General features: G+C 40.0%; 1 protein-coding gene across 1 annotated transcript in view; it reads left to right on the forward strand.

Annotated features, from left to right (window-relative positions):
• Nucleotides 1-27,912, forward strand: part of LOC122807828 (stimulated by retinoic acid gene 6 protein-like) — a gene marked incomplete in the record, with an annotated part of 2,062,125 nt that overhangs the window by 1,554,640 nt on the left and 479,573 nt on the right. The window contains 1 exon segment of the mRNA XM_044078921.1: nt 10,935-10,983. Within this exon segment, the coding sequence (XP_043934856.1) occupies nt 10,935-10,983 (49 nt within the window).

Consider the following 27,912-nt stretch of genomic DNA (forward strand, 5'->3'; position numbering starts at 1 on the left):
GTTTTAGGATGAATGAGTTGGTACTTGGTTCAGTTCCTTTAGGGATAGATAGGGGAGTATTGATGTTCTTCACTAGTGATAGTAGAGAGTTAGTAAAATACGTATTATACTGGGCGGCAATGCTGTTGGTGGTATTTGTGGTGGTGGGGGTTGGGGTGAGGATTGTCCAGGTAGTATAAGTTTTACAGCACCCCAGAATTTTTGTAGATTGTTCTTGTGTTTTTGTTGGATCTTAGTATAGTATGATTTTTTATCATTCCTAATTTGTTGTTTAGATTTGTTTATTAGTTCTTAGTAGTGCTCTCAGGTGCTTTGTTTTTTGTTATCCTGATATTTGATCCAGGCTTTGTCTCTTAACCTGACTAGCTGTTTGGCATCTTTAGTTAAGCATGGTGCATAGATTGATTTTACCCTGTCTAGTCTGTTTAGGAAGTTGTTGTTAAAGTACTGTATCGCAGAATCCAGCTGGAGATACTTTAATGGGGACCAGTCTCAGTGCTGTAGGAGTGATAATAAGGTATTTGGAGAAAATGTTTTTTATTATGAGTTTGTTTGTATGTGGGATTTTTGGAGAGTGGAGGCACTGCCTGAGGAGATAGGTAGGTAGATGGTCTCTTAAGGTGTCAGGGAGGCACTCTACTACACATGCCAGTGATGGCATGTTGGTAAAAGTCCAGGCAAGTATGAACTGCCTAATGCTGTGTTTGTCTATTCTTGTTGAGGATTGTATTGTTTGGGTGTAACCATACATGTTTATAAAGTTAGAGGTGTTTTCTTAGGCATAGGTTAGCCAGTCTGCATTGAAGACTCCCGTAATTATGGTTTCCTGGTTAAATGTAGGGGTAGTTCAATGTTGTAAGTTTTCAGTTATTGATAGATTTTTGCCGACCAGAATGTAGATTGATATAAAGATTATATATTTTTTGGGATTAATTTTGAGATGGGTAATTAATATTTCTGTGTTATTACGTTGTGGTGGGTTTATTTCTAAACATTTGAGTTTTAGTGTATTGTTATAGATTACAGCTATACTTTCATCATGTTTGTGTATTCTGTCCATCTACTGATGTTATATCCAGGGGTTAGAATTTCATTATTTTTATGTGAGGTTTTAGTTATGTTTCAGTGGTGCCTGGAGAGTAAAGGGAGAGAGTAGCATGAAACTCAGGTGTTTTATTTGTGAGGCTTCTAAGATTCATATTGATGAGCAGGAGGTTGGATCCATTATGTGGTAAATTGATGAGGATTTGTGTGTTTGTATTAGATGGTGTGTGGGGTGCCTGTTGAGTGGGGTTAGGGCCTGGGTTAGGGTAAATGTCTCCACATAGTTGGAGGTGAGATGTTTTATGTAGGAATGGGTGTAAATGTTTGGGTGTCAGCTTATTCCTTTTTCCAAGTCGATAGGAAGTGTGTGTGGGGGGTTGCTATGGATTTAAGTAGGTAAAAAAATTTGCCTTGGTGCAGTTAAAAAGGCATGGTGCTATGGCAATATATGTGTAGAAGTAGTATACGGAAGAGACGAGAAAGACTGGGTGGGAGAGGAGATTTTTGTGCTTAACTGATTGTGATATGAGGTGAGAAGAAGGGCTAGAATTAATAAAATGAAGAAAGTAGTCTGTAATATTAACATTGTAGTGGTAGAAGAGTTATTGGTGGGTATGTGATGTAATTACCGTATGAAAGACTGTGTGGTACTGCAAAGGTGGAACAGGTTGTGAAAGTAGGTAGTGATATGGTAGGAGGGTAGTAAGTTAAAGAGACTTTTGAGGTTGCTAAGTAGTAGATCTGGTGATTGGATAAGTAGGTGTAGTAGGTGAGGTATTAAAAATAAATGTGGGTGTAGTGGAGGTGGGTGTGATTTGTGACTAGGGAATGGGATCAGAGTGAGCTCAAGTGAAGAGAGGGTGAACAGAGTGGGATGGCCCCTGTTTATGTCTATTGCATCCATTGGGAAGTATTGTAGAAAGTAATGTATAACACTAGTGGAAATTCAGGTAGAGCACCAATATTTAAAATCAATATTAAGACAATCCAAATGGGAGCACACAAATTAAGAGAACCAGTGGCCACACTATCTATTGCAGAGGTGGGAGGATTGAGTCAGCGATTGCAGACTGTTAGAGGTAAGAATGACTGCTACTGTTACTGCTTATAACAAAAGGAAAAACAGTCAAAGTGTGGCAAAGTAAAGGAGCTTCAGTAAATGGGCTGTATATGACAGCTGTAAAGCCTTTTATGTGGGAAAAAACAGAGCTGAACTTCTGTAGAATGCATCTCAATATTATGAAAAATAAAAATTAGACAAATGCTTTGTTTAGGCATTGCTGCACCTGCCTTGACTTTAAACAATTTTGTTTTTCTGTTCTTGCAGTCGTAGCAGTTGATTCTAAGGGAGGTGTACTGGAAAATCAGAGAATAAAGAGTTATAATGGCATCTGAGTTGGGCATTTCTGGAGGAAGGCTTTCCCCTTGGTAATTGTGTTAAAAACTGTTTAAAATTGCCTGTATATAAGCCTCACATTTGCACATTGCTGAGCACCACATAAATGGGTTTAGCAGTGCCCTGTATAGATGCAAATGCCTGGGAACATTATTTTGCCATAGAGACCTTCCAGTAGAACTGCCCCCCCAAGCTTCCCTGCTGAGCAAAGGGTAACTCAGTTGTGCTTTAAGCAGCATTCTCACACTTATCCTCAATCTACTATACAACCACTACTTTTGCTACTCCAAGTCAAACTAGCCAACTAGTTAAGCTCAGGACCTAAGTCCAGCTAGCCCACTTCTTTCCAAAATACCACATTCAGAAAAATATTGCCACAGTGGATGAGCAGTTTCCCATCATTTCTCCTGCCAGCTTGCTTGATATGGGCATCTTGAGGCAATATAGCAATTGCTTTGTGTATATTGACAATCTACTCTTAAAGCAAACTAACAGCTTATGTGAGGAATGCAAATACACTGTGGAATTTTAATCAATTCTCTCATATAAAAACAAACTAGACATCAAAAAGGTTGTCAGCACACATGCTTCACCTCTCAAACAAACCTCACCTCTCACACAAAATAAGCTCACGACACAAACTCACATATGGAGAGGTATTCATTGAAAGCCTACCAAAAGAACAGACACCTCCCAAATGCACACCACCCACACTCACCACTAAGCAAAAAGACAAATATCAACACACACACACACACACACACACACACACACACACACACACACACACACGTGTCTCAACAAATAAGCCCCTAAGGCAAAACACGTCAAATGTCTTGGTCTTAGATGACTCCATAGTGAGACATACAGATGTCTTCTTCACCAGACTGGGAAAGGAGAAGGTCACAATCAGCTGCTTATCAGGTGCCAAGATCCGACAAATCACACATGCACTCAAGTCACTCAACAACTACCATTATAACTCTGTCATGGTCCATGTTGGAGTGAATGACTTGTGATGTACCTCTCTATATCTATATCAAAAGAGACATAATGGAATTCTCTGATTATGTGTCACAGACAGATATGTGCCTAGCCCTAAGTAGTATCCTTCCCTCACCCAGGATGATGCCAAAATATAAACAAAAAATATTGACTTCAACAATTGACTTAGTTTCTGACGTCAATCCAACAGGATCCAGTATCTGTCAGCCTGGGAGGATATGGTAGACAGACCTCTACTTTGCTAGGGATGGTCTGTACCTGATCACCCTAGGCTTTTGGATACTGGCAAAGGCCCTTGCCTCTCCTATATTGCCTTTTTTTGGCAATGTCAAAACAACAAATTTTCCAATGCAACAAAATCTAATTGAGACAAACTCAGGGCTTTTGACACTGTCACTCATGCTAGGAATATAAACATGAAATTGCATTTCCTGGAAGGACTCCTCACCTTGGAGGATTCTAACATCTGTGCAGTTACTGAGACATGGTTCAAGGCTACTGATAACACCCCAGCTGTGCAAGCCTTCAATGCCTTCCACACATTCAGATCTCAAACCGAGTGTGAAGGAACCAATGGTGGAGGTGTATCCATCTTTAGTAAAACCAAACACTTTGAGACTGATCAAACAGTATGACTCTCTTGAATTACTCCAGGCCCAATTACGTACTGGGAAATACCATATACCATACCAGGATAAGCACATCACCTATCTCAATTTACTGGAGTCCCTCACTGTACAGCCCAACACCTTAGTCATGGGAGATTTCAACAATCCGTCCATAGACTGTGGAATAATCCCGAGCAAAAACACACTCACCCAAAGGGTTCTGGAACAGATAGTCTGCACACCCACTAGGGGTTCTAATGTTCTGGACACAGCACTCACCAACATGGAGGGAGTCACTGTACTTCCCCATGCGTGATGTCCTCCCCGGTTAGGTCAGACCATAAATCAGTCTCATATGAAGTAACTACTCTGACACCTTCACAGGAACAAAAAATATAAATAACTTTACCAAAGCTAACTATAGCCTACTAAGTGATGATATAAAAAGTTTCATACCACCCACAATCACAGACATCAATGATCATTATGCAGAAGTATACGCAAATGCCCTGTACAAACATTTTCGTGACTACATAAATTCTGCTGTGCCTAACAGGATCAAAACCAGGTCTTTCCCTGAAAACACGCCACTGTGGTGGACTTCAAGTATAAACAGATTATATCAAAAGAGGAAGAAACTGCTGTCTAAAAGCAAGAGGGATCTCACCCTGCATAGGAAGAGTTCTCTCTTAAGCCTAAACAAGAAAATCAGAAAATTTGTAAAGTCTTCTAAAGCAAATTATGAAACTAAAAATCACATTCCTAGCCAAGGATAACCATGAGGCATTATTTAACTACAACCAAAAGTCTAAAAGGGAATACTCAGATATGTGCTGAACTGGTTGTACATGGGATAACTCATACTACAGCTACAGGTTGGCAAAACATTTTCAGATGATATTGGAATGTCATTTGGTCTTGACAAATGTGCAAAAGCAACCTTTAAAAAGGAAAATTGCAGCACCAGGAAAACATCAGTTTGAGGCAAGAATGTGATATAAAAGAACTTAAGCAAGAGGGAGTGTATAAATATTTGGGAATTGATGAAGGATCAGCAATAAAACATGAACAAATGTGAATAAAGCTTAGTAAGGAGTACTTTAGAAGACTTAAATTAATCCTGAAAACAGCATTGACACCTAGGAATAAGATCCAAGCTATAAATCAATTCATTCTTCCTGTCCTAACTTATAGTTTTGGAGTGATTGACTGGCCCCAAAAAGTGTTGGATAGACTGGATATTAAAACAAGAAGGATGCTTCATGCTCACCAAATGATTTACAAAAATCAGTGCATACCAAGATTATATATCCCCTGTTCTGAAGAAGGGATGGGCCTCCTTGAAATTGATTACATGTATAGATCTGCAATCGTGGGACTCCACACATATCTACTGACCTCACAAGATCCAAATGTGGTGAAAGTTTTGAAACATGAGAATAAATATAAGATGACATCTCTGCTTAAATTAGCAGAAGCATATCGATGTCAAGCAGGAATGGAAATCAAACCAGAAGTGGATAAAAACCAGGCAGCAACTGAATGTGCTAAAAAACAAAAGAAAGAATATAAGGTGAAGGACCAGATGAGAAGACAAGAAATGTGGAAAAAAGCATAACTATAGTTGCAAGTATAGAACACTTCTGGAAGAGCCTCATATTGATCAAGAACGAATACACGAATGGTTAAGTAGAGGTGAATTTACATCAAGAAATGAAAGTTTAATATTGGCAGCCCAAGACAGTGGGCTACGTACACGTTGGTTTACTAAGTCCATTGAACATGTGGGAGAAACAGATATATGTAGGTTCTGTGGAACCAAATTGGAAACTGTCACACACCTTATTGCTGGTTGCGATTCTGTTATGGCAGAGGGACTGTATACCGAAAGGCATATCAATATGGCGAGATTGTTACACTGGGGATTGTGCAAACATTATGATATCGAAGTGGCTGAAAAACACTGAAAACATGAGCCACAGAGAATCATAGAAAATGATGAAGTTTACATCACATGGGATCACCCATTAGCAATAGTCCAAAAGATAGATACTAGAAAACCGGATATATTGGTCTTAGAAAAGATGACAAAAGTAGCATTGATCATTGAAATCACCACACCTAGTGACTACAGTGACTTGCGTACAGAGAGACACAAAGTCATAAAATACTTTGATCTGCAGGCAGAAACAAAAGCCATGTGGAAGAAAGATACCCAGACAGTTCCAATAGTAGTAGGAGCAACTGGTCTTATAAAAAAAAATGTACAATTGTATTTAGGTATGTTACCAATTCATGTAACACCATACAAATTGCAGAAGGAGTCATTACTGGCACATTGCAGGTACTGCGAAGAGCACTTTTGGCTAACATCAGAGTGAAACAATACTAATTTCATGAACTTTAATCGTACTTAGATTTAGGAATGGGGTCCATTCCCATCATGGTATTAGAAACCCAAAAGACTTGGAGAAATTAAAACGTGACAGACACCATAAGATATCGCCAACCTGCTAGGTGACAGATTCAGCGCAGACTTCACCCCCCCATCCCCAACTACTATATCCCAAAGCATACCTGACACCAGCCGTCTGAGTAGTATCGCTTGAGAAAAGGTCATATCTTTACTCGCCAAGGCCAAAAGCACGGCCTCAATGGGAGCAGATAATATCCCAGGTTGTTTACTAAACAATCTAAGCAAGACATAGAGGACCCCCTTGGCATTCTCTTTAATCATAGCTTGAGAACTGGCTATGTTCCTGCAGAATGAAGAACAGCAACAGTAATTCCCCTGCACAAAGGTGGGCTATCAACTGACCCTGGAAACTATAGACCCATAACTCTAACTAACCTCATCTGCAAGGCCATGGAAAAAATTATCCTGAAACTTATGAACAACAACATAGACAACCTCCAATCACTGGATCCAACCCAGTCTGGCTTCATGAAGTGTAGCTCATGCTTATTAAATCTGGTAGACATCTTTGAGAATGTCACCCAAGCCATGGACAAAGGTAAGACAGTGCATAAAGCCTATCTTGACCTTGCCAAGACTTTCGACACAATTCTCTACTCTGGCATCATTGAGAAACTCTCAGCTGGGGATTAAACCTTATGTTACTATATGAGTAGCCAATTATCTCACTGACAGAACACATTCTGTCAAAACTGGTGACTCCACCTCCACCAGTAGACGCATCACCAGTGGTGTACCACAGGAGTGTGTGCTGTGCCCCTTACACTGTTTGGCATCTATTTCTCAGAAGTTCATACCAAAGTAGATGGCCTCTGGCTCACCAAGTTTGCTGATGATTGCAAACTGGGAGCAGACACTGAGCCCCCCAGTGATGTCAACATATTCCAAGAAGGGAAAAAATACACCCAAAACTGAAGGTAGCTGGAATAGAAACAACTAGTCCATGTACATGTAAATCCAAATATAGGTGAGTGATTTCACAATGATCAACATTGCTTCATCAGACAACATAAAATTAATTGACCTTACCTTCAGTTTTGGGTGTATTTTTTCTCTTGTATTTGTATCTACCTCGCTCTTGGGTCTGTTTGGGAAGGAATCTTGATATTCCAAGAAGGGATAACACAAAGGAATAATTGGTGCCAAAGCCATAATCTAAAACTAAATGTAAAAAATGCATTATTATTCCCTTTGGAAAATGGAATTCCCTACAAATTACAGTATTGACAGCACCCCCCTAAGTTCCATCCCAGTGGTGTGAGACTTGGGAACATAGGTTGAAAGCACTCTGAACTTCAACCACCAAGTTTCCATGGTGCTAAGGAAATCATTCTGTGTAGCACACCTCATAAGCAAGGGCATAGCATCCATCTCAAGGGTTGTTATAACATCCAGGTCAAGAGATGTTATAACATCCAGGTCAAGGGATGTTATAACATCCAGGTCAAGGGATGTTATAGCATCCAGGTCAAGAGATGTTATAACATCCAGGTCAAGGGATGTTATAACATCCAGGTCAAGGGATGTTATAGCATCCAGGTCAAGGATGGACAGATATGTCTCCCAGAGTCTGCCACTTTTCTGGAATAGACTTCCTATTCATGTAAAACAGAGTTCCTCACTGACCCTATTCAAACACAACCTAGATAATTGGTGGGGAGGCTGCAAATTCAGCCTTGGGGTGGTACCCACATCCCTTATGGACAGGGGTAGCTGGTGTTGATCACTGACCTGCTCTATTCATAAATTCCTTCTGTAAACTATCCAAAAAGAACAAAGACAAAGAGGGTACTTTAGATACTTGAGATTAACATGGCAGCTTGTGAAGGCTCTAGGGCTGCTAGCCTAGTAACCTCCTATGAACCTATTTTAGACTGAATGCTAGAACACCCCCCATGATTAAATGACAATGCATTAGGGATGTGAAATTGTGAAAAAAAAGTTTTAATATAGCACACGCATTTAATTCATACACATATTCAATTATTTAGATGGTTAAAATATTTAAGTAAGGGTTTCAGTTTTTATACCACCTTAAATAGATGCTGGTCTGCCTTAGGAATAAGCTATTAATCACAAATTGTAGTTCAATAAATATTAAGATATGTATATACTAGTATTTTGTCTGCATTGGTTGTATTATGTCATGTGATTATAAGAAAAGGTATTTAAATGTAAATTTTGTAGAAAAGATTTTAGTTCTGATGAAGTTGTTCTTCTTCTTTCAACTTTTCCCGGTTAGGGGTTGCCACAGCGGAACTCCGGTCTGCTAATGATTGACAGTAGATTTTTACAGTGCCGAGGTGCCAGCTCGATGCCCAACCTTCAGCGAAGGCACACCCATTCTACACATGTCTTTCGAATGCCACTCGACCGTGGGGAGGACATGCAGACTCCACACAGAAGGCGCTCCAGCCAAGAATCGAACGGGAGAACCTCTTGCTGTGAGGCGACAACGTTACCACTGCACCATCACGGCTTACATCTGGTATTCCACTGTTTCTGCATTTGCACTCAGTTGTTCACACTGGTGTGTGTTGCCTTTTAGATTTTGGAAATAACTAAAGAAAGCCTTATTGTTTGTTTTTGCATGGGAGGCAAGCTATTCCTCAAAACTGGCTTTAGTAGACTTAATGTGCCCTTGTTGTTGTCTGTCTAGATCGATTAGAAGATTTTTATAATGCGGAGTGTAGTACTTTCGAAACCTGGATGTGACTTTGTTGCTTTTGTTGCACAACCTGTTTATGTTTGGATTCCAACAGCGTGGTTTGTTTTTTGAGTTAGTTCTCAGCTTATTTCTGGTGGGCCAGGCTGTATCTATACATTTATTGACATAACTGTACATGGTTTCTGTGAACATTTCTGCATAGACAACTGTGTTCTCTGGGTCTGGGGTGGAGTTGAAATGTTGACAGGTTATCACTTAAGTAATAAGATTGGCATTAGAATAGTTTCTAAATGTTAAGGGGTTAGCCAGGGTCATACTAGGTTGGTTAGCATTCTTTCATGTTTGTGAGCACAAGGTCAGAGTATGTTTGCACCCTTCATGTGCATATGAACTACCTGATCCAAGGTATTTCTGTTTACAAAGCCAAGGATCTCTTCACCTGTACATTTAGGGTCATATAAGTATCCCAGTTTACAGTGGGGTAGTTAAAGTCATTTGTGAATATGATATTGTATTGAATGGTAAGAGCTTCCAGTATGCCCAAGTATGAGCTATGGGTTTCTTGGATCACAGAGGGTGATCTATAACTTGCAAGGATATAATAATGGATGTTGCCTATTGCTATCTGGACTTCGAGAAGCTGAAGTGCATTTTGTCCTGTTTGACTAGTGTTGAGGTGAGTTTGTTGTTGATACAGATTGAGACAGTGGCCTAAATGTGTGGAAGGAATTGTAGCCCTGTACAGCTGGGGTACTCTCCGTGGCTCTAAACCATGTCTCAGTAACTGCACAGATGTCTGCATTCTCCCGGCTTGTACAGCTGGGGTACTCTCCATGGCTCTAAACCATGTCTCAGTAACTGCACAGATGTCTGCATTCTCCAAACTGAGGAGAGCTTGGAGGGAGTGGAGTTTCTTTTTTAGACTCCTGGGCTTCAGCAGTAACACCTTTATATTTCCTGGGGTTGATTTAGTATGTTGGAAGGACTGACAGCTTGATGTTACCTAAAGAAGTTACTGTCGAGAAAGACAATGTTTTATCCAATATTCAAAAGCCTGTCTGTTGACCATATCCTCCCATGCTGACTAAAACTGTGCCCCCTTGAAATGATACCAGAAACTAAGCCAATTAATGGAATCCGCCATCCTTTGCTCATATTGTCACACCATCCTCAGTGAAGGTAGAATTCTGTTCAGTACAATGATGTGTAGTGCTGTGATGTTTCCTTTACAGTTTGTGTATTTACACCTATTTTTCATGCTAAATCATAATAATAAAGTTTATGACACAATATTTAGTCATGAACATGTCTTTTGTTTACTGCTGTGCATAACAAAACTGGTTAACACACTACTGTTTAAGTAATAGATGCATTGTGGGAAACAACTCTTGTGATAACGACATTTCTAAATATAATAATAAAACATTTCACATGAAAAGTACAGTGAAACTATATCAGATAAAGGCATTATCGATCAGGAATATATATACATATACATATATATATATATATATATATATATATATATATATATATAATGCAAACTGTAACATTTGTAAATATCTTGCATAGGACATATTAGTATTAATAAGCAGTTTTGTAAAGTCTCAGACTCATAGTCTTCACTTGATTATTTTATGTTTCATATTAATCTGTGGACTGAAATGCATACGTTTTTAGCATACTTATTGTTGTTACAGTGCTACGTTAATTTACCTAAACAATATTGTTTTACAGGCATCAAGTATGCGGTACTCTGGAAATCAGATCGCTTATGTATTATGGGGTAGGTTACTATATTTTCTTGTGCTTTTCAGAAAATTAATACAGTTAAATGTGGTTAGAAATACAAAAAAAACCTCATAGGCTGAACTGAATGTTCATTGAGACATGGATTTTTTTTTCTAATCAGTTGTGTTACAGATCATACTATTAGAATGTTCAAAGTTAAATGGTCCAAGAGCAGCAGCTGTTGAAATGGACTTAATGTTGATACTTTATCTTTAAATTGTGATTCAACCATCTGAGGTTATCCAGTGTATGTAAAAGTCAAAGGGTCCCCTTTTCTGGAACATTTGAATAGTACATTGGAGGGACAGCCTAAGGAGTGCTTAGTGCTTATTATTGACAGCATTTTGGGACGTGCAGCCGTTTCTTGTATACCAGCTCTGTCGCTGTGTTTACTTACGCCATGCTTTGGAACCACGCTGCTGGTTTTTCCTTTAGAAATGAAGGAGTGAAAAAGGCTTCCCAGGATGATTTACTCATTTCCTTCTCCATATACATATATAACATAAGTAAGGAGGTCAGCTATATTTTAAAACCACTGACAGCACAGATTTGTTAACAACTTGGTTCAGCACCTTTTAGCAAGAGTAAACAACGGTTTTGGAATCTAGTCTCGTACACTCCTCTTTTAAAAAATATCACACAGAGTTCTGGTATCCTCTCTCTAATTTTATTCATTCATGTTTTGTTGACTCTTTAGTCCCACTAGGGTAATGGCCAATCTTCAGGGGAGACCAAAGTAGGTAGTCATTTATATTAGGTATAATTTGGCCAGGTCACTAGCAAGATTCCCTATATTCGTTTTGCTGCTATATGGAGCTGAAGGGCTACCTCTGGCAAGAAAGATGGTGGAGACTGAGGGGAACGTGAAGGAGAAGGTACATCCTGTTGAAATGAGTAAAGTGCTGATTTGATAGTTTACAAAATAAGGACATGGTACAAGTACTGTTAAACGCTAGTCAAGCCTGATTCTGATAATGATTATGCTTTGTCCTGGGAAGAAATAGTCAAAAATACCCAGATACAGAAGCGAGGAGATGTAACCTGGATGTAACTATAGTTCAGCAGAGCTTCAGAGTATATAATCAAAAAATGGTAGGAATGCAAGAACAGTGATAAAGTGTAAAAGGGAAAAACATTTTGAATTTGCAACTGCAGTTAAGAAGCTAACACATGTTGTGGTTGTTGCTGCACAATCAGTTGAAAATATTTTGTCTCCGTTATAGAGCAGGAAGAAAACTAGTTTTGTAAAAACACACTCCGCAAAAAATAAATAAATAAGTGTTACATTCATACTTTGTTAGGGATCATATTGCAGTACTGTTAGGATTGCAACTGCAGGATGTGCAGGCATTTTTTCATTTAGAGTATCAGCTGTTGCATGAAATAACTTTTCAGACACACCATTTAATGGAAAAGAGTTTGTAATTTTATAATTTAACAGAGTACAGGCACTGTAAAATTATACATACAATGGCATTTTAAGATATGAAACATGGCAAACCGACATCCCTCTGTTTGTTGATGAAACTCAGCAGTGACTCCATCTTCAGATGGCTGGAGATAGCATTATAATTCTCTCACTCATAATTATCAGAGCTGAACGTAGAGGCTGAGGTGTGTGCATGGCATTGTGTAGTAATCCTCATGATTTTTATCAGGTTTGCTCATCATTACATTGAGTGATTTGGAAACAGTAACGAGGTGAGCCTTAATTAGAATAATCATTGAGGCCAGGCGGGGAAATCTACACTATTAAAGCAGGCCAAAAAATAAATAAATCAAAGCTCTTTGTGCTACAGAAGAAAACTACTTTGAAAGAGGTTTGAATCCTGTGAGCTGATTTTGTCAAACGCTTTCCTTTTGAGTGAGATATCTGTATATGTATAAGGTAAGTGCAATTTCTTGCAGAATTAATTCAGTGATAAAATTTTGCATTTAACTACACCCTATTGCCTGTGAGCAATATCAGATTGTCCGTACTTTTATGATGTGTTGAACAAAGCTTTCTTATCAGGCATACTGCAGTAGATTCAAAAAGGATGTTAAGGTTGATGATAGACATCCCTGAGCTCATATTCTGTTTCACTGTTGTCTTGCAGGATATGCTGTTATCCGCAACCTTATTTAAGCAGTTGTAAGGATCAAAGTTATTGTTTGCTTTCACGTCTGTAACTGTTTTATGGAATATATGTGGTTATTACACCTGCTGTGCTTGACATTTCCTTAAAGAGTGTGGGGAAAAATACATAACTGTCATGGACAAGTTCGGCATGATATAAAGCCTAGTAGGAGAGGAGTACTGTATAGATTTTTTTATGGTCATGCCAGAACAAAGATATTAATGCCTAAAAATGGGTGCTATAAACATGCAGAATCTGAAGTCTGTCCACATCAACCTAAATTTCAAGATGTGGAAAATGAGATGGCATTACAGGCCTTCAGTCTCCATGGTTGACTACTACTCATTAGTGTCCATACGACTGACCAGTCCTTCAGTGACCATGCTTGGGCTGATATCATCAGTGATGTCAATGCTTTTGGTGGTGACCACAACCATAATAATGTCCATTGCCAGGCCATGGATGTGATGCATGAGCAGAGGCCATGGCAAGGGAAATGAGACAGCTAGTGGTGGGCGAGGGCATCTCTGAAAAATCCCACTGTGTGGTCCTGAATGTTGGGGTTGAGCTGGACAGGCTCATGAGAGTTTCCACCACAGATGCCTCGGGTATGTAGTCCTACTTCATATTTATTAATGGTTGCAAATCCTCCTTAACACAGTGTCACTGTAATGTTCCTTACATCTATCTGACTTATGATATTCAGGTACATCAGAGATCCAGATTCCATGTCCCTCTGCACCAGATAATGACAGGTGCATTAATTATTATAAGTTTATAGCTGTAAAGCTATCAGTTGCATGTGCAGCTGTAGTGCTGGGTCCAATTACCCTGTGCACATTTTTTGCTGTATGTATTCACATGGGAATCTATATCCAGCAGAAGCACTGCAGAATTGCCTCTGCCTGATGTTGACGGATATGTTGCCTCTGATAATGATGGCAGGGATGACCTGACAAGAGCAGGGGTGTCGAGTGTCTGCTGGTTACAAGTAAGGTGACTCCCCTCCCCTCCCACCTGCATCCCTTAATCAGACTATGGACACAGTCTCCTGTCCTGTTGTTATCCAGGAAACACAACCATCACAGAATGAACAAGTTGATGTGAACAATATAGATCAGGGAAATGTGGTTGCCTTCATTTCAGAAATGTCTGCATCTGCCCTCATACTTGTGGACAGGAGGATCCTTGTAGTGATTTGATAATGTGCTTGCTGGAGGTATGGTTACTGCTCTTCCCCTAAGACTGGTGTGTCAGTTGTTGCTACCCATTATAGAGGCACAGGCTACTTACAGCAGAGCCCTGGCAGAGATAATGATTGCAGTTCATGCTGTACCTACTGACCTACTGACCTACATGAAAGCATGACACGTATGCATGAAGTATTGAAGAGACCAAATCACACATCTGACCATGCAGTGCATGTTCTTCAGTGGGTCATCAGTCAGGAGCAAATGGCTATCCTTATGGCCAGTCACCTGTACACCCACAGACATAAGCCACATGTCTGTGGATTAGGGTGATCCCACTTCCACAGAGCTAACACTTTCACAGAGTGTCCAGACTCTGGAAGGGCTATCACTATGGTCGCTATCAAGCTGACACATCTGCTATCAGACACTGATCTCACTCATTAAGCACACCAACATTGTGCCAGAGTCACAATGCAGCCAGTTCTCATGGGTGGGAGCTTAACTGTCAGCCATGGATGCCGTGGATCTGCCTGTAGGCCAAGCCATAGTGCTGTGCCATGTACTAGAGTTGTGTTCCTGCGTATTCACACACAAACACACATGCACACACATACACACATACACACACACACACACACACACACACACACACACACACACACACACGCGCACACAGTCAGCACCACAGTTCCAAGCACATCACACACTCATTAGTAACCACCCCCCCCAGCAAGTTCTCACACTACTCATAAATGGACTTTTTGTTTTGTTAGGCCTGAGTACGCATGATCAAACAGTTTCCTATGAAAGACACACACTCCTGCACTCTTTCCCACCTCTGCAAATGATATCTGTGCCTAGCCCTTTGTATAGTGATACTTGGTTTGCCTATGTCTCATTTAATTATTATTTTATTATTTAACATTTGTTGACCAGGAAAGTCCAACTAGGACAGAGCCTATTTTCAGTGGAGGCCCATGGAGAAATGCTCCAGATGCACGTCTTTGGAATCGGGGAGGAAAGCAGAGCACCCACAGGAAACCCACGTGAACACAGGGAGGCCATGCAGACTCCACACAGAAGGCAACCCAGTCGAAAGTCAAACTGGAGAACCTCTTGCTGTAAATTGACAATGTTAACTGCTGCACCACTGCACCACTGCACCACTGCACCACTGCACCACCCTCTCTGAAACACAAAGTGGTCAGCCTATGCATGGGTAGGCACAGCCTGGTATTTTTGCATGAATCATTTGTGCAGTACTATGTCTACTTAGATGCTGTATATTTATGTTGTAAAGCTAAGTGCAATGTATCATGGCATACTGTGCCCCCTCCAGCACCCACTGCTGCTCCTCCTCTGATTCGTCATCTGTCTCAGCTGCTCCTTCCTATGGTGCTGGGAGTTGCAATCCCTGCAAGAGGCTGCCCTGCTGTAACTACTTCCTAACCATCACATTATGCAGCACAGCTCACACGGTCAGTACTTTTGTACATATGGTGGGTAATACTGTAAGGCACCACTGGATGTATCCAAACAACAAAAGCATGACTATGGTAGCCTGGACACACACTTTATGATATTTCTAGCTTGCGACAGTCCATAGTTGTACCTCTGGTCAGTCTGATTGTGTGGATTTCTGATGGGTGTCATGAGCCATCAGAAAGTGTTGATAAAGGTCACAGCCGTAAACTTCAAAGAAAAAAATTGAAGGCACACAAACAAAGAACTACAAAACAGCTTGGTGAAGGACTCAGAATAACATATACTGAATTTATTCTTGAACAAACATTAAAAAATTAAAAGTTAGTGTTTTCATCCATTCAAACATCAATGGGCTTCTTCAGCCATAAATAATTTACTATTTGTAAAACCTTCCCCCATCTCAAAATATAAAAAAAAAAAATAACTAATTATAAATGTATTTATATATATATATATATATATATATATATATATATATATATATAGGTCCCCTACAAAATCCCGACACCCAAAATACTGAGATGAAAAGCCCAAAACCCTACATTACCGAAATGTTGAAAGCGCAAAATTCAAAATCACAAAACTAATTCATACATACAGCACACACACAAACATACACACAGCCTCCCCCCATAACCAAAAAAACACCCTACACTAAAGATAAGCAGGGGAGCTTCGCCCCCCTGCACCCCCACACCCCCCCTACTTTAATATTCTAACTGCGAGATCACACAAACATACACACAAGGCAAACTCATACCCACACATTACAGCCCCTCACACACACACACCACAGTCACAACACACACTTACACACACTAAAGCCCCTCACAAACACACTTACACACACATACTTACCTGAACCACAACACCAGAAGCGCTAACTCAGAATCCCTTAACATCGGGAGTTTGAATTTCGTGCTTCTGGTCTTTCGGTAATGTGGGGTTTCGGGCTTTTCATCTCAGTATTTTGGGCGTCGGGATTTCATAGGGGGCCCATATATATATATATATATATATTTTTTTTTTTTCCCCTATGAATTTATGGGATGGATTTATTTGTTTATTTGTGCTTTTTTCTTTCTGAAATTTAAGATGGATTTGAAAAAAATCTGGTGAATGGATAGAGGAATGTGGGTGTATAAATGATTCCTGTTCCATGACTTAACAAATGTGCTTATGGTATTAAATGTTTTAAAATCTTTTTAAAGGATTAATTTAAACTATTTTATCATTTTACAAAATCCATATTTTTGATTTATTCGCATGCACTTGCTTGTAAAATCGTTGGCCGCTGTATTATATACTGTTTTTTCTCTTTACCTTTTGTATTAACTGTAATGGATTGTTTTGAGATGTTTGAATATTGGTCAGCAGCCTTAAAACTTTGGTAAAACAATGGATTGTTCTTTAATAATATGTGGGAGGGATGGTATTGGTTTGGACATGAATGGTTAAACTTGAGCAGGTTGCTTAAAGTAAAAATGGTAAATCACTTCTGTCTAAAGAAGTCCATTCATGTTTCAATGGCTGTGTTTGTTCAAGAAAAAAAAATCAGTATACGTTACTTTAGTAGCCGAGTCATTCATCAAGCTTCTTTTGTAGTTCTTGGTTAAAGGTCACAGGTGTGCCATATGCAGGAATCATGAAGACTGCCTGGGTGGCCTGCACACACATTGTGGATGATACCTGTAAATTACACAATTGGCAGTTGATGGAATGAACCCTTTTGTGGTTCACATACCTCCTTCCCAGTTCAGCAGGTGGAGCCTTTATTTCAATGTTGGTACAGACCTCAAGAAAATAGGTGGGCTATGTCATAGAACTCCCTCATGTTATTTGTTCTCTCCTCTGGGGAAAATGGAAACCACACAAGCTCACCCACATACTGAAGTAAACCATCAAGAAACTGATGGAGTACTCTCAAAGCAAAGGCCTGAAATAACTCCCAACGTGTACCCAGTAGGTCATTAAAAGATCCCACTAGCTAATATACATAAAGCCACGCACACCTTAGTATCCACTGGGATAGATCCTCAACAGTTCCCATGGGACAGCAGAGAACAGCAACCAAAGTCCATGATTTCCTGCATGTTGTCCCTCTTCACATGATACAGGTCCACTACGTTGGTGCCATGGAGATCATGAAGTGTTAAGTGTGGTCATATGACCTGGTGTCTCCAGGGGTGATGGTGCTCATCACTGGCAGCTATAACAGCCTGTTACAGATATATATTTACAACAGCTGTAGCAACCGTTAACATCACGCACTGCTTTAATGTGGCTGACCTAGAGCACATGGCCATGTATAAATGCACTGTGGGTGTAACACAGCTGCTTGGTATCTAAAATTGATGAATTACTCTGACATGTTGTTTTGTCTCATAATCAGACATGGTGCTTCATTATGTCGTGATTTGCATATAACACAGCAGGCCATGTTATTGGAGCAAACAGCACCATTATGCTCAGTTTTATGAATCAGAAAACCTTGCTCATCACACAGGTCCATTTACTAGACGCAGCAACATTTTCTGAATCCAGCCCAGAATCCTGTGAGCCTAATAACGTGAAGAATTATGTAAGACATTCGTTCAAGGTTCTTAGGTTTAAAGGTATATACTAGGCTAACGACCAACAGGCCCCTTATAAACTTAGCCATGCAATCCAAACTATGGGCATTTATTAGGAGGGAGTATGTTAGTTAGGAAGTTTCCAAAGGTTATGTTGGGGTATGTTAATTTGGGCATAATTACTGTCTACCTCTGTCTATCAGAGACATGAGGACCAGACCCTGGGTGAATGTCCAGTGTCCCATCCATTGGTCAAGACTGGTCAAGATGGCACTTAAATAGAATTATGAATAGAATTCACATGGATAGGGAGCATGTTCCAGAGCACAGCAATACTCCGCGATACATATCTGTCATGCCAACATGTCTTATTTATGTTGTGGTTCCTATTACCAGATCGAAAGACCATAATTGCGAATACAAAAAGAGCAACACGGATTGCGCGAAAGACAGAAAAGCCGAACAACGAAAATAGTGAAAATTGAAATGTCGAAGTGCAATGGTTGGCCCGTCTGCGGTATAGCTGCACAAGCTAAGTGTGCGATAGATAGGACTTTAGGGCTAGGATGTGGGTTAAGGTAAGTTAATAGATAGGTAATGTATGTAAGATTAGTGTAGGGTTAGAAGTAGGGATTTATTTAACTGCATGTATGTGTATTTATGTAAAGGGTTTTTTGATTTGGTAATATAGACCCTTATGTTGCAAGCAAAATTAAAATCCCTGGATCTAGCAGTTATGATGCTGTTCATTTTGTGGATGTGCAAAATGTCCATCAGAGCTGGATCCTAGGATACCTGAATGCCAGGCATTGATCACTGCTCAATAACTGGTAGGAGTCCAAGTATAGATACAGAACCTTAAAGGGCAATATGTTTACACCCTGGATTATGCTGGTAAGGAACCTTTGTGGGATTTCCAATTGTTTCATGTGTCTAGTCAAGTAGATGCCAAAGGAGGCATTATATGGAATGACGGTTCTTATAAGTGCCAAACAAAGTGGCACTATGACTTGCTTGGTCCTGGTTCCCATTGCCTTACTTATAAGTTGGGTGACATAGAATTAGTTTTTTACTACCTTGACCACATGTTAGGTAAATGCCAGATTACTGTCTGCATATGTTCCGAGGTCCCTGAGTAGCAGGTTAGGGGTATCTTATTACTGGAGTAAGTAGCCTGGGTGGCTGTTTCCCTAAAAGGCACTACAATGCATTTATTGGCACTGAGTTTTAATCCATGACTTTGTCACTAGTTATTTCTCTATGACACTCTTGTAGGATGTTTGTGTCATGGAGGAGTTTATGATAGCTCCCAATTTGCAGTCATCTGCAAACTTAATTAGCCAAAGGCCCTTAATAGTAGCCTTTTCCTCCAATAAATATATGCCAAGTAGGAGATGTCTCGGTATGAATCCCTAAGGTACCCAACTGGTGACCTGTCACTTAGTGGAGGTGGTCTCATCAATTCTGGCATCCTGGGTCCTGTCTGTGAGGCAGTTGACAATCCACCAAGTTATGTAAAGGTTTCTGCCCAGTTCAGTGAGTTGGTCAACTATACCTGAGTAGGGTAGTGTATCAAACACCTTAGTCAGGTCCTTGTAGGTGGAATAGGTTCATAGGCAGGTACTAGGCTATTGGTCCTAGGGCCTATATAAGCCTAGCCAAAAAGGTACCCTGGCTTTCACCACCCAAGAAAATTATTTTCCTGTGCCCCTGTTGAGCAGAGCCACAAAGGTGATCCCCGGGGGTGAATTTCCTATTTCCCATCCAGTCATCAATATTTTTCTTGAAGAGTGCTAATGAGGAGCTTTGTTTGCTATAGATAGGTAGTTTATTCCAGAGTATGGGAAGTCTCTGGGACGGGAATCTATCCCTCCGGCATGTTCTGTTTATTGTGGTGACAAGGTTTAGGTCCCTAGAGTGTGTAGCTTGGAGGGATTGGGACTGCTTTAAGTGGAGCATGTGCAACAGCTCTGGGTTTGACATAGCTTTGTATGTTAGGCAGAGATCACCTCTAAGTAGGTGATATGTGACACAGTAAAGCTGGAGTTTTTTGAGATGGTCTGCATAGGGTATTTGTTTGAGACTGGTAATCCTCTTTGTGAGGTATTTCTGCGGCCTTTCCAGTGGTTGTAGATGTCTTGTGAGGTACATACCAAAAGGGGCTTTGTACTCTATAATGGATCTAATGAGTAATGAGTAAAGGGGAACAATGACCTCTTTTTTTCATGATGAGAAACATTTTGTGATGAGGTGTGCCACGTAGAAGGATTTCCTGACTACTGTGGTGATGTAATTATCAAATGAGAGACTACTGTCCACCTGTGCCCCAAGGTCTCTTATCTCACTTTTGGTGTTGAATATACTACCGTCTATGTTGCATTTCATGGGTACAGAGTTTTTACCAAAGGGGATGACAATGCACTTTTTGGCATTGAGCTTGAGGCCATGGATTTGCCACCAGGCATCTGTCTCAATGAGGCCCTTTTGTAGGATGTCCATACCGTTAGGAGTTTCGATTATGGCTACTAGTTTGCAGTCATCTGCAAACTTCATTAGCCAAAGACCTTCTGTGTTAGCCTGTACTTCAGAGAAGTAGATACCAAGCAGGAGAGGACCCAGGACTGAACCCGGTGGTACTCCACTTGTCACTGGTCTGAAGTCGGATTTGGAGTCTGCTACTTTCACAGTGTGGGTTCTGTCAGTGAGCCAGTTGGCAACCCATCTTGTGACATAGGGATTTATACCTAGTTTAGTGAGTTTATCTATAATTCCAGACTGGGGGATGGTGTCAAAAGGCTTGGCAAGATCTAGATAGGCTGTGTGAACCACCTTACCCTCGTCTCCGGCTTTGGTAACTGCTTCAAAGAAGTCTATCAGGTTTAGGAGACATGATCTGCCTTTTACAAACCCGAACTGGGTGGGGTCCAGAGTTTGGAGATTACCAATATCTTTGTCTATAAGTTCCATGATGATACATTCCATGGCCTTGCAGACCAGGCTCATCAGGCTAATGGGGCGGTAGTTCCCGGGGTCCATGGTGGCTCCCCCCTTGTGGAGTGGATAACTGTCGCTGTGCACCATTCGGTGGGCACAAAGCCTGAGGTGAGGCTATGATTGAACATGGTACTTAGGTGGGATGCCAGTTCGCTCTGTAGTTCATGTAGAACGCAGCCTGGGATGTTGTCTGGTCCCATGAATGCTGTGTTCTTGGCTTTGGAGAGTGTAGTTTTTACTTGTGCAGCCATGATTACAGGAACTTTGCATTCTTCTGGTATAGAGATGGGCTCTTTAGCAATGAACCTATCTGCCAGGATGTTGGCAATATCAGTTGGGTCTGTATATTTAGTGCCATTGTGCTGCAACTCAGAGCAGATCTGAGTGTTGCCATTGAGATTCTTGACATAGATTATAATGCTTTGTGGTTGTCTTTAGAATCAGTGGCAATTTTGCTTTCGTAACTAGCTTTGGAGGATTTTATCAGGGATCATAGCTTCTTACTGAGGCTGACCAGGGAGCTCCTCCACTCATGGGATTTTACTCTCTTTTGCAACAGTTTCTTCCTTCTTTTGTACAGTTTGTTTATGGCAGGGGACCACCAGATTGGCTTCCTTTTTTTGGAGGATAGCATCTTGGTTCTGTTTGGGATAGCACAATCCATGCACTCATGTAAGTGCTTATAAAGTGCAGTTGTGTAGGATTCAGTAGTCGTAACTGTATTGTCCATCTGCATGGGTGTCTTAAAGTTTACCACTTATGTCTTAAGAAGCATGAAGTTGGCTTTGGAGAATTTTTTTACCATGGTTTCCTTAATGGGGGGTGGGGGCAGGATGTGGATATCTAGGGTAATTAGCTTATGGTTGGATCAGACCAATGAGGTGTTGACTTCAGGTGTGCAACACCAGTCACTCATGCTGGTAATGACTAGATCTAGGATATTGTTGCCCCTGGTGGGGATGTGGATACTTTGATCCAGGGCATTGGAGTTTATGAATTCCAAAAAGTGTTGAGTGAAGGAGTTGGTACATGAGTAGTTTTTCCAGTTAATGGTGGGATAGTTGAAATCACCCATTATTAGGGTGTTTTGTTGAACCCTAATATTTTCCAGTACATCAAGAAAAGAGGAGTGTGAATCCTGGGGCATGGTGGGAGATCTGTAGCAAGCTACAGTTTGGATTGCAGTTTTGCCCAGAGTTAGTTGCACTTGGATAACCTCGGCTGCATTATGCTGAGCAACTAACCTGGAGGTGTGGATATCCTTAACGAGTATGGATACACCTCCATCTTTGGTGTTCTGGTCCAGGTTACATGGCCAAAAAGTGTGGTATGAGTTATAGCCTGGTAGTGCAGGGGTGCTCTCTGGAGCCTTGATTCAGGTCTCGGTCACTGCACAGATATCGATGTTCTCCATTTTAAGGAGTGACTCAAGTGAGTGCATTTTGAGATTTAGACTTCTAGCATTGAATAGCATCACCCTCAGTTTTTCCTTGCCTGTTCTTGTTACTGTGGTGAATTTGTCATTTGAACTTTAACTAAAAAAGGCACCATAAGGGCAGCAAGAACCTTAGCCAGTATCAGGAATCACAGGGGTGACAGGTGCAGGCCATCTCTGGCAAAGCATCATGGTCTGTCGACCATGTCATCCCAGGCAGACAGATACTGGATCCCTTTAGAATGACACCAGAAGCTTAGCCAATTGTTGAAGTCAGTCATTTTGTCCTTGTACTGCGGTATCATTCTGGGTGATGGCAGAATGCTACTCAGGGCTAGGGTCATACCAGCTGGGCTACAAGATCAGAGAGCTCTTCCATGTTTCTTTTCATGTAGTCCAGGGAGGTACGTCTCATGTTGTTCACACCAACATGGAAAATGACAGAGTCATATTTGTACTTGTTGTGGAGTGACCTGAGTGCATGGGTTATGATTGCCTTGGTGACCTTCTCAAAGAAGTCCACCGAGTTTGGTAGGTATGGTTTTCCCATGACAAAGCCAAACTGGGTTGGGTCTAGTGTGTAAAGGTTGCCAATGTCTTTGTTGATCATTTACATAATTTCTTCCAAGGCTTTGCAGATTAGACAAGTCAGACTAATGGATCTGCAGATTCTGGAGCCAGTTCATGATGCACCCTTGTGAAGTGGGATTACCATTGTAGTCCTCAAGTCTCATGGTACAAAATCCGATTTGAGGCTATACTTGAAAGGTGACTCAAATGGTCCCGATAGGTCATATTTCAGGCTATTCAGGAAGCATCCCGAGGCATTCACAGTCTCAGATTCATTTGCTTGAACTACTGGACCTTCTGTAACCAGAAGTGGTGGGCCTTGAATGGTTTGAAGAGCAAATACGTAAGCATATGAATTATTAAAATACCAAGGTGAATATGTTGGTAGCCTTAATGGAGATTGTGCTCCATAATAATTATTTATTTTTTAAAGCACAATATTTTTGGCAAACTAGGGGAGTGGCCATGGGGGCTGCCTGTGGTCCTATTTTTGCAGATTATGTGATGGCTGAATGGAAAGATCGTTTTGTTTTTCTAGTCAATTTTATCAACAATGTAAGTTATATATTTGTTTTTTGAATGACATACCCATTGTGTGGGGTGGTACCATTGAATGTTTGGAGCAATTTTGTGAATACGTGAATAATTTATTATTTTATTATTTATTTATTTATTTATTATTTATTTATTTAAATTTGTTGAGCGGGAGTGTCCGACTGGACATGGGTCCATTTTCAGCGGAGGCCCGGGGAGAAAAGCTCCACAGTAAAATAAACAGACAGTAGTTACATTGGATTACATAGTGATTAACAATTTAACATAGAAATTACTTACAACATATTTACAGATGAAGAACATAGTACATCAGTAGACAACTAGAATCTTTATCTGTGAAGTACATAACAGGCATTAACAAATGTAACAATGAGAAGTTCCTGCTGTATAATAAGTACTAGGCTTATGAGCATCTGAGCTTGCTATCATCAAGGTAGTTAGTGGAGGTGAAAGAAAGGTAGTGGTTGGATAGGGTGGATGATATTAGAGTGGGAGTTGCAAGGGCATAGCCAGCATGTTTTTAGGTACGCTTTTAATAAAGTTTTGAAGTTGGTGCATGATGGTATTGAGGTAATTGTGGGTGGGAGTGAGTTCCATAATTTGGCTATGGCGCAAGAGAATAGTGCTTCACCAGCAGAGTTATTGGCTTTAGTGATCTGCAAGTGATTTTTGTTGCTGGACCTTAGTGGTCTGGTGGTGCGATAGGGTTGGAGTAGATTCTGGAGGGATGGGACATTTAGTGGATGATTTATTAGTTTGTGGGTGAGTGAGAGTTGATGCCACTGAAGGAGGTGAGGGAGTTCAAGCCAGCCCAGTTCAGCAAGTGAGAGACAGTGGTGACTACAGTAGGTAGCCCCTGTGGCGAATTTTGCGATTTTGTTGTAGCAGGTCTCTAGCTTGTTTAGATCACATTGCCTTAGGTTGGTATATACTGGAGAGGCATAAAGTAGGGTGGAGATAAGGTGGGAATTTGCTATTGAAGTCTTTGCTGCTTTGGTGAGAAATTGTTTATTTCTGTATAATGCTCCTAGTTTTTTGTGGACTTTTTTTATGGTCATGGATATGTGAATGTCAAATTTTAGTTTATTGTCCATTTCCACTCCTAGCAATTTGGTGTGTTCAGTTGGGTGTATAGTGGTGTTGTCTTTTGCTGTGATGTTAAAGTGAGAGTTGTTTTGAGTATGTTTGATGGGTTGGAAGATGAGTAGTTTAGTTTTGTTTGGGTTGAGTATTAATTGGGCATCGGATAAAAATGTTTCAACAGAGGAAAAGGCTTCCTGTGTGACTTTTTGCAGTTTGGGTAGGGACTGGGCTGAGCAGATGATCCACTTAACTTATCACTAGCTCATAGAGATGCAGCCTAGCTCTGACATTTCAGCTGAAGGGTAGCACACTCGGGAATGCAGCACCCCCCTTCCATACTGCACTATAGTGTCAGTATTGGAAAATTAATCTAAATACACTGTGTGAGAATAGAACACACATCCTACTGATTTCCATCACCAAAGACCACACATTCTTGTCTGATGCAAACATGTTTTCTTCTTAACCTTTTTTGAATGCCTTTTGTATCAGTGCTACTATTATCATTTTTCATAACATGCACTGTAAGTGTATTTTAGGGTATGTCCTAAAGTAATTGTCTGCAGAGCAGAATGTGGCTTGTTTCAGATGAGAACCTCCAAATCTGTGGCCATGGTACTCCAAGGAAACAGGGATTGCTGCTTTAGGTGAGGAATGGAACAAATTCCTTTAGTCAAAAAATTAAGTATCTTTTTTTATTGAATTATTACTTGTGACATAGATGAATTTACATTTACCTAAAAGCAATCAAACTGAATTAACAAGTTCATGTTTACAAAAAGAAATGAAGTCTCCATACCATTATCATTCATAATCTAAAACATCCAGTAGAGGTACGTAGTGAAAAAAATGGCCTCAGATTTATAGTATGCTAAGTAAAATAAGGTTTTGAAGCTGCAGCACAAAACCTTCATAAAAGCTCCTGGCCTGGTCACATACCTGAAGAACTTTTTTTTTAGCTTATGGAATATTGAGAATAGTACGAAGCTATGAACCTCAGCACACAGTGAACGAAGATGATTGGTATACTGAAGCAGTATTCAAGAGTAAATGTTGTGTGCTGTGAAGGTATAGGCTAGTGTTGTACAGTTATGTTTGTCTGCATAATAAATGGTGTGGAAGCAAATAATTCATGCTCACGGGCAACACAAAAACAACAGAAGCCTCGAGAAAAACATTGTACTGAGGTTCAATGTAAATCACAAGCAGTGAAAACAGTTAGCCATACATACTAACCTGTACTGAGGTTCAATGTAAATCACAAGCAGTGAAAATAGTTAGCCATACATACTAACCTGCCTGCTGTCTCTTATACAGTACATTGATATGGCTCTTTGTCTTAGATAAAACTGATGCTTGATTTACTATTATTGCTTTTGTAGCTCTCCGTAAAATTTGATGGCTGAGATAAATAAATCCTGCTGCCTTTACGAAGTGATAGAGAAGTCATAACATATAAAGAGCAGCTAGAATCTTATCCAGGAATAGAAGAATGCTATACCAAACAATACTGAAGTGAAATTGAGTTAAATATATGATACCAGGCAGTTTTAAATATAATATTCCTGAGATTTTGGAACAGCACCATTTGGTATGAAATGCAATGTGCCTTTTTCTATTCCATTTTGTGTGCAAAAAGCATTTTCATGATGATTCCTTTTAAAAAGGAAATATTGCTTTTTGCTGGGTCTCTTTCAATGTGTTCTGTTTAAGCTGCGCTCATTCTTTCACACTTCCTGGTTCAAGTTTTTTGAGACATCATATAATATAGCCATATTTTGCATCATCCTTTTGTATGAAAGTGTATTTATCTACCTCTAAATTTATCATAGCCCTGGTGGTGAAAAAGCATCAAAGGCTTTTAAAAGCCATCACAACTCATCTAAAACAGTTTACACACAAAACACGTCCTGTCATATGAATCAGCAGCTTCTCATGTTTGAATACCGAACATAGCTGATCAAATAAATAATAACTGATCCGCTGATAAATGAGATATTCTGTACTATAAATCTTTATAACACATTAGTCTAAAATGTAGTTGAATAATGTCAACTATCTAATGTATGTATTCAGATAAACATGCTTATAGCCAAACTGCCATAACTCAATAAACACACATAAAAAGAGTTGACTGTTGCAATATACAACACTACAAAGTTACTTTTGATCACATTCAGCCCCATTTACTGAAAATACTCGATAAATAGAGTACATCTGTGTTTTTGACATATGGGCTGCCTAACAGCTTTACAGACAAATATGTTGTATTTTAATTACCAATTAATGTTTATAATCCCTTTGATATAATAAGTCCACACAATATGTACTGCATTCATTTTAAACTACTGAGTGGACTTAGACACCCTTCACTTATAAACAGTTGACTCTCTGTTGACCAACGGATAAAGTTGCTAGATGTTATCTATAAGTCCCTCAAAACGCTTTAACAACGGACCTCTGTTGGAAATCAGCTAATTAATCAAATGACACTACCTAACATCCATTTCTGTAGTTTGAAATACCTGGGAAAGCACTCACATGTTAATTACATTATAGCCTGGATATATAGAGATCTAAAGTTATCTGATATTAAATAAATGTCCCCTCTAATGATTGTTTGCCTTCATCAGACTACAGTCATATACTATCTAATACTAAGAAAAGATTAGAACTAATCATTGCATTAGACCTTTGTAATGATCCTATGAGCTATATGCCTATTAACCTTCTGTGAGACATAACTGCAAACTATAAATGTCTACAATAAAATATAACATGCATATTATATTAATATAAATGGCTTGGGGTAGGGAAATTCCAATATTGCTGGGGTGGGACATATCATTAAGACTCATGGAGAAACAATAATATGGTGCTATATTAAAAACTGCACAAAACCGTGGGGTAATATTA

Source organism: Protopterus annectens, chromosome 7.part1 (genome assembly GCF_019279795.1).
Source record: "Protopterus annectens isolate FY-2018-M chromosome 7.part1, PAN1.0, whole genome shotgun sequence".
NCBI classification, from domain to species: domain Eukaryota; kingdom Metazoa; phylum Chordata; order Ceratodontiformes; family Protopteridae; genus Protopterus; species Protopterus annectens.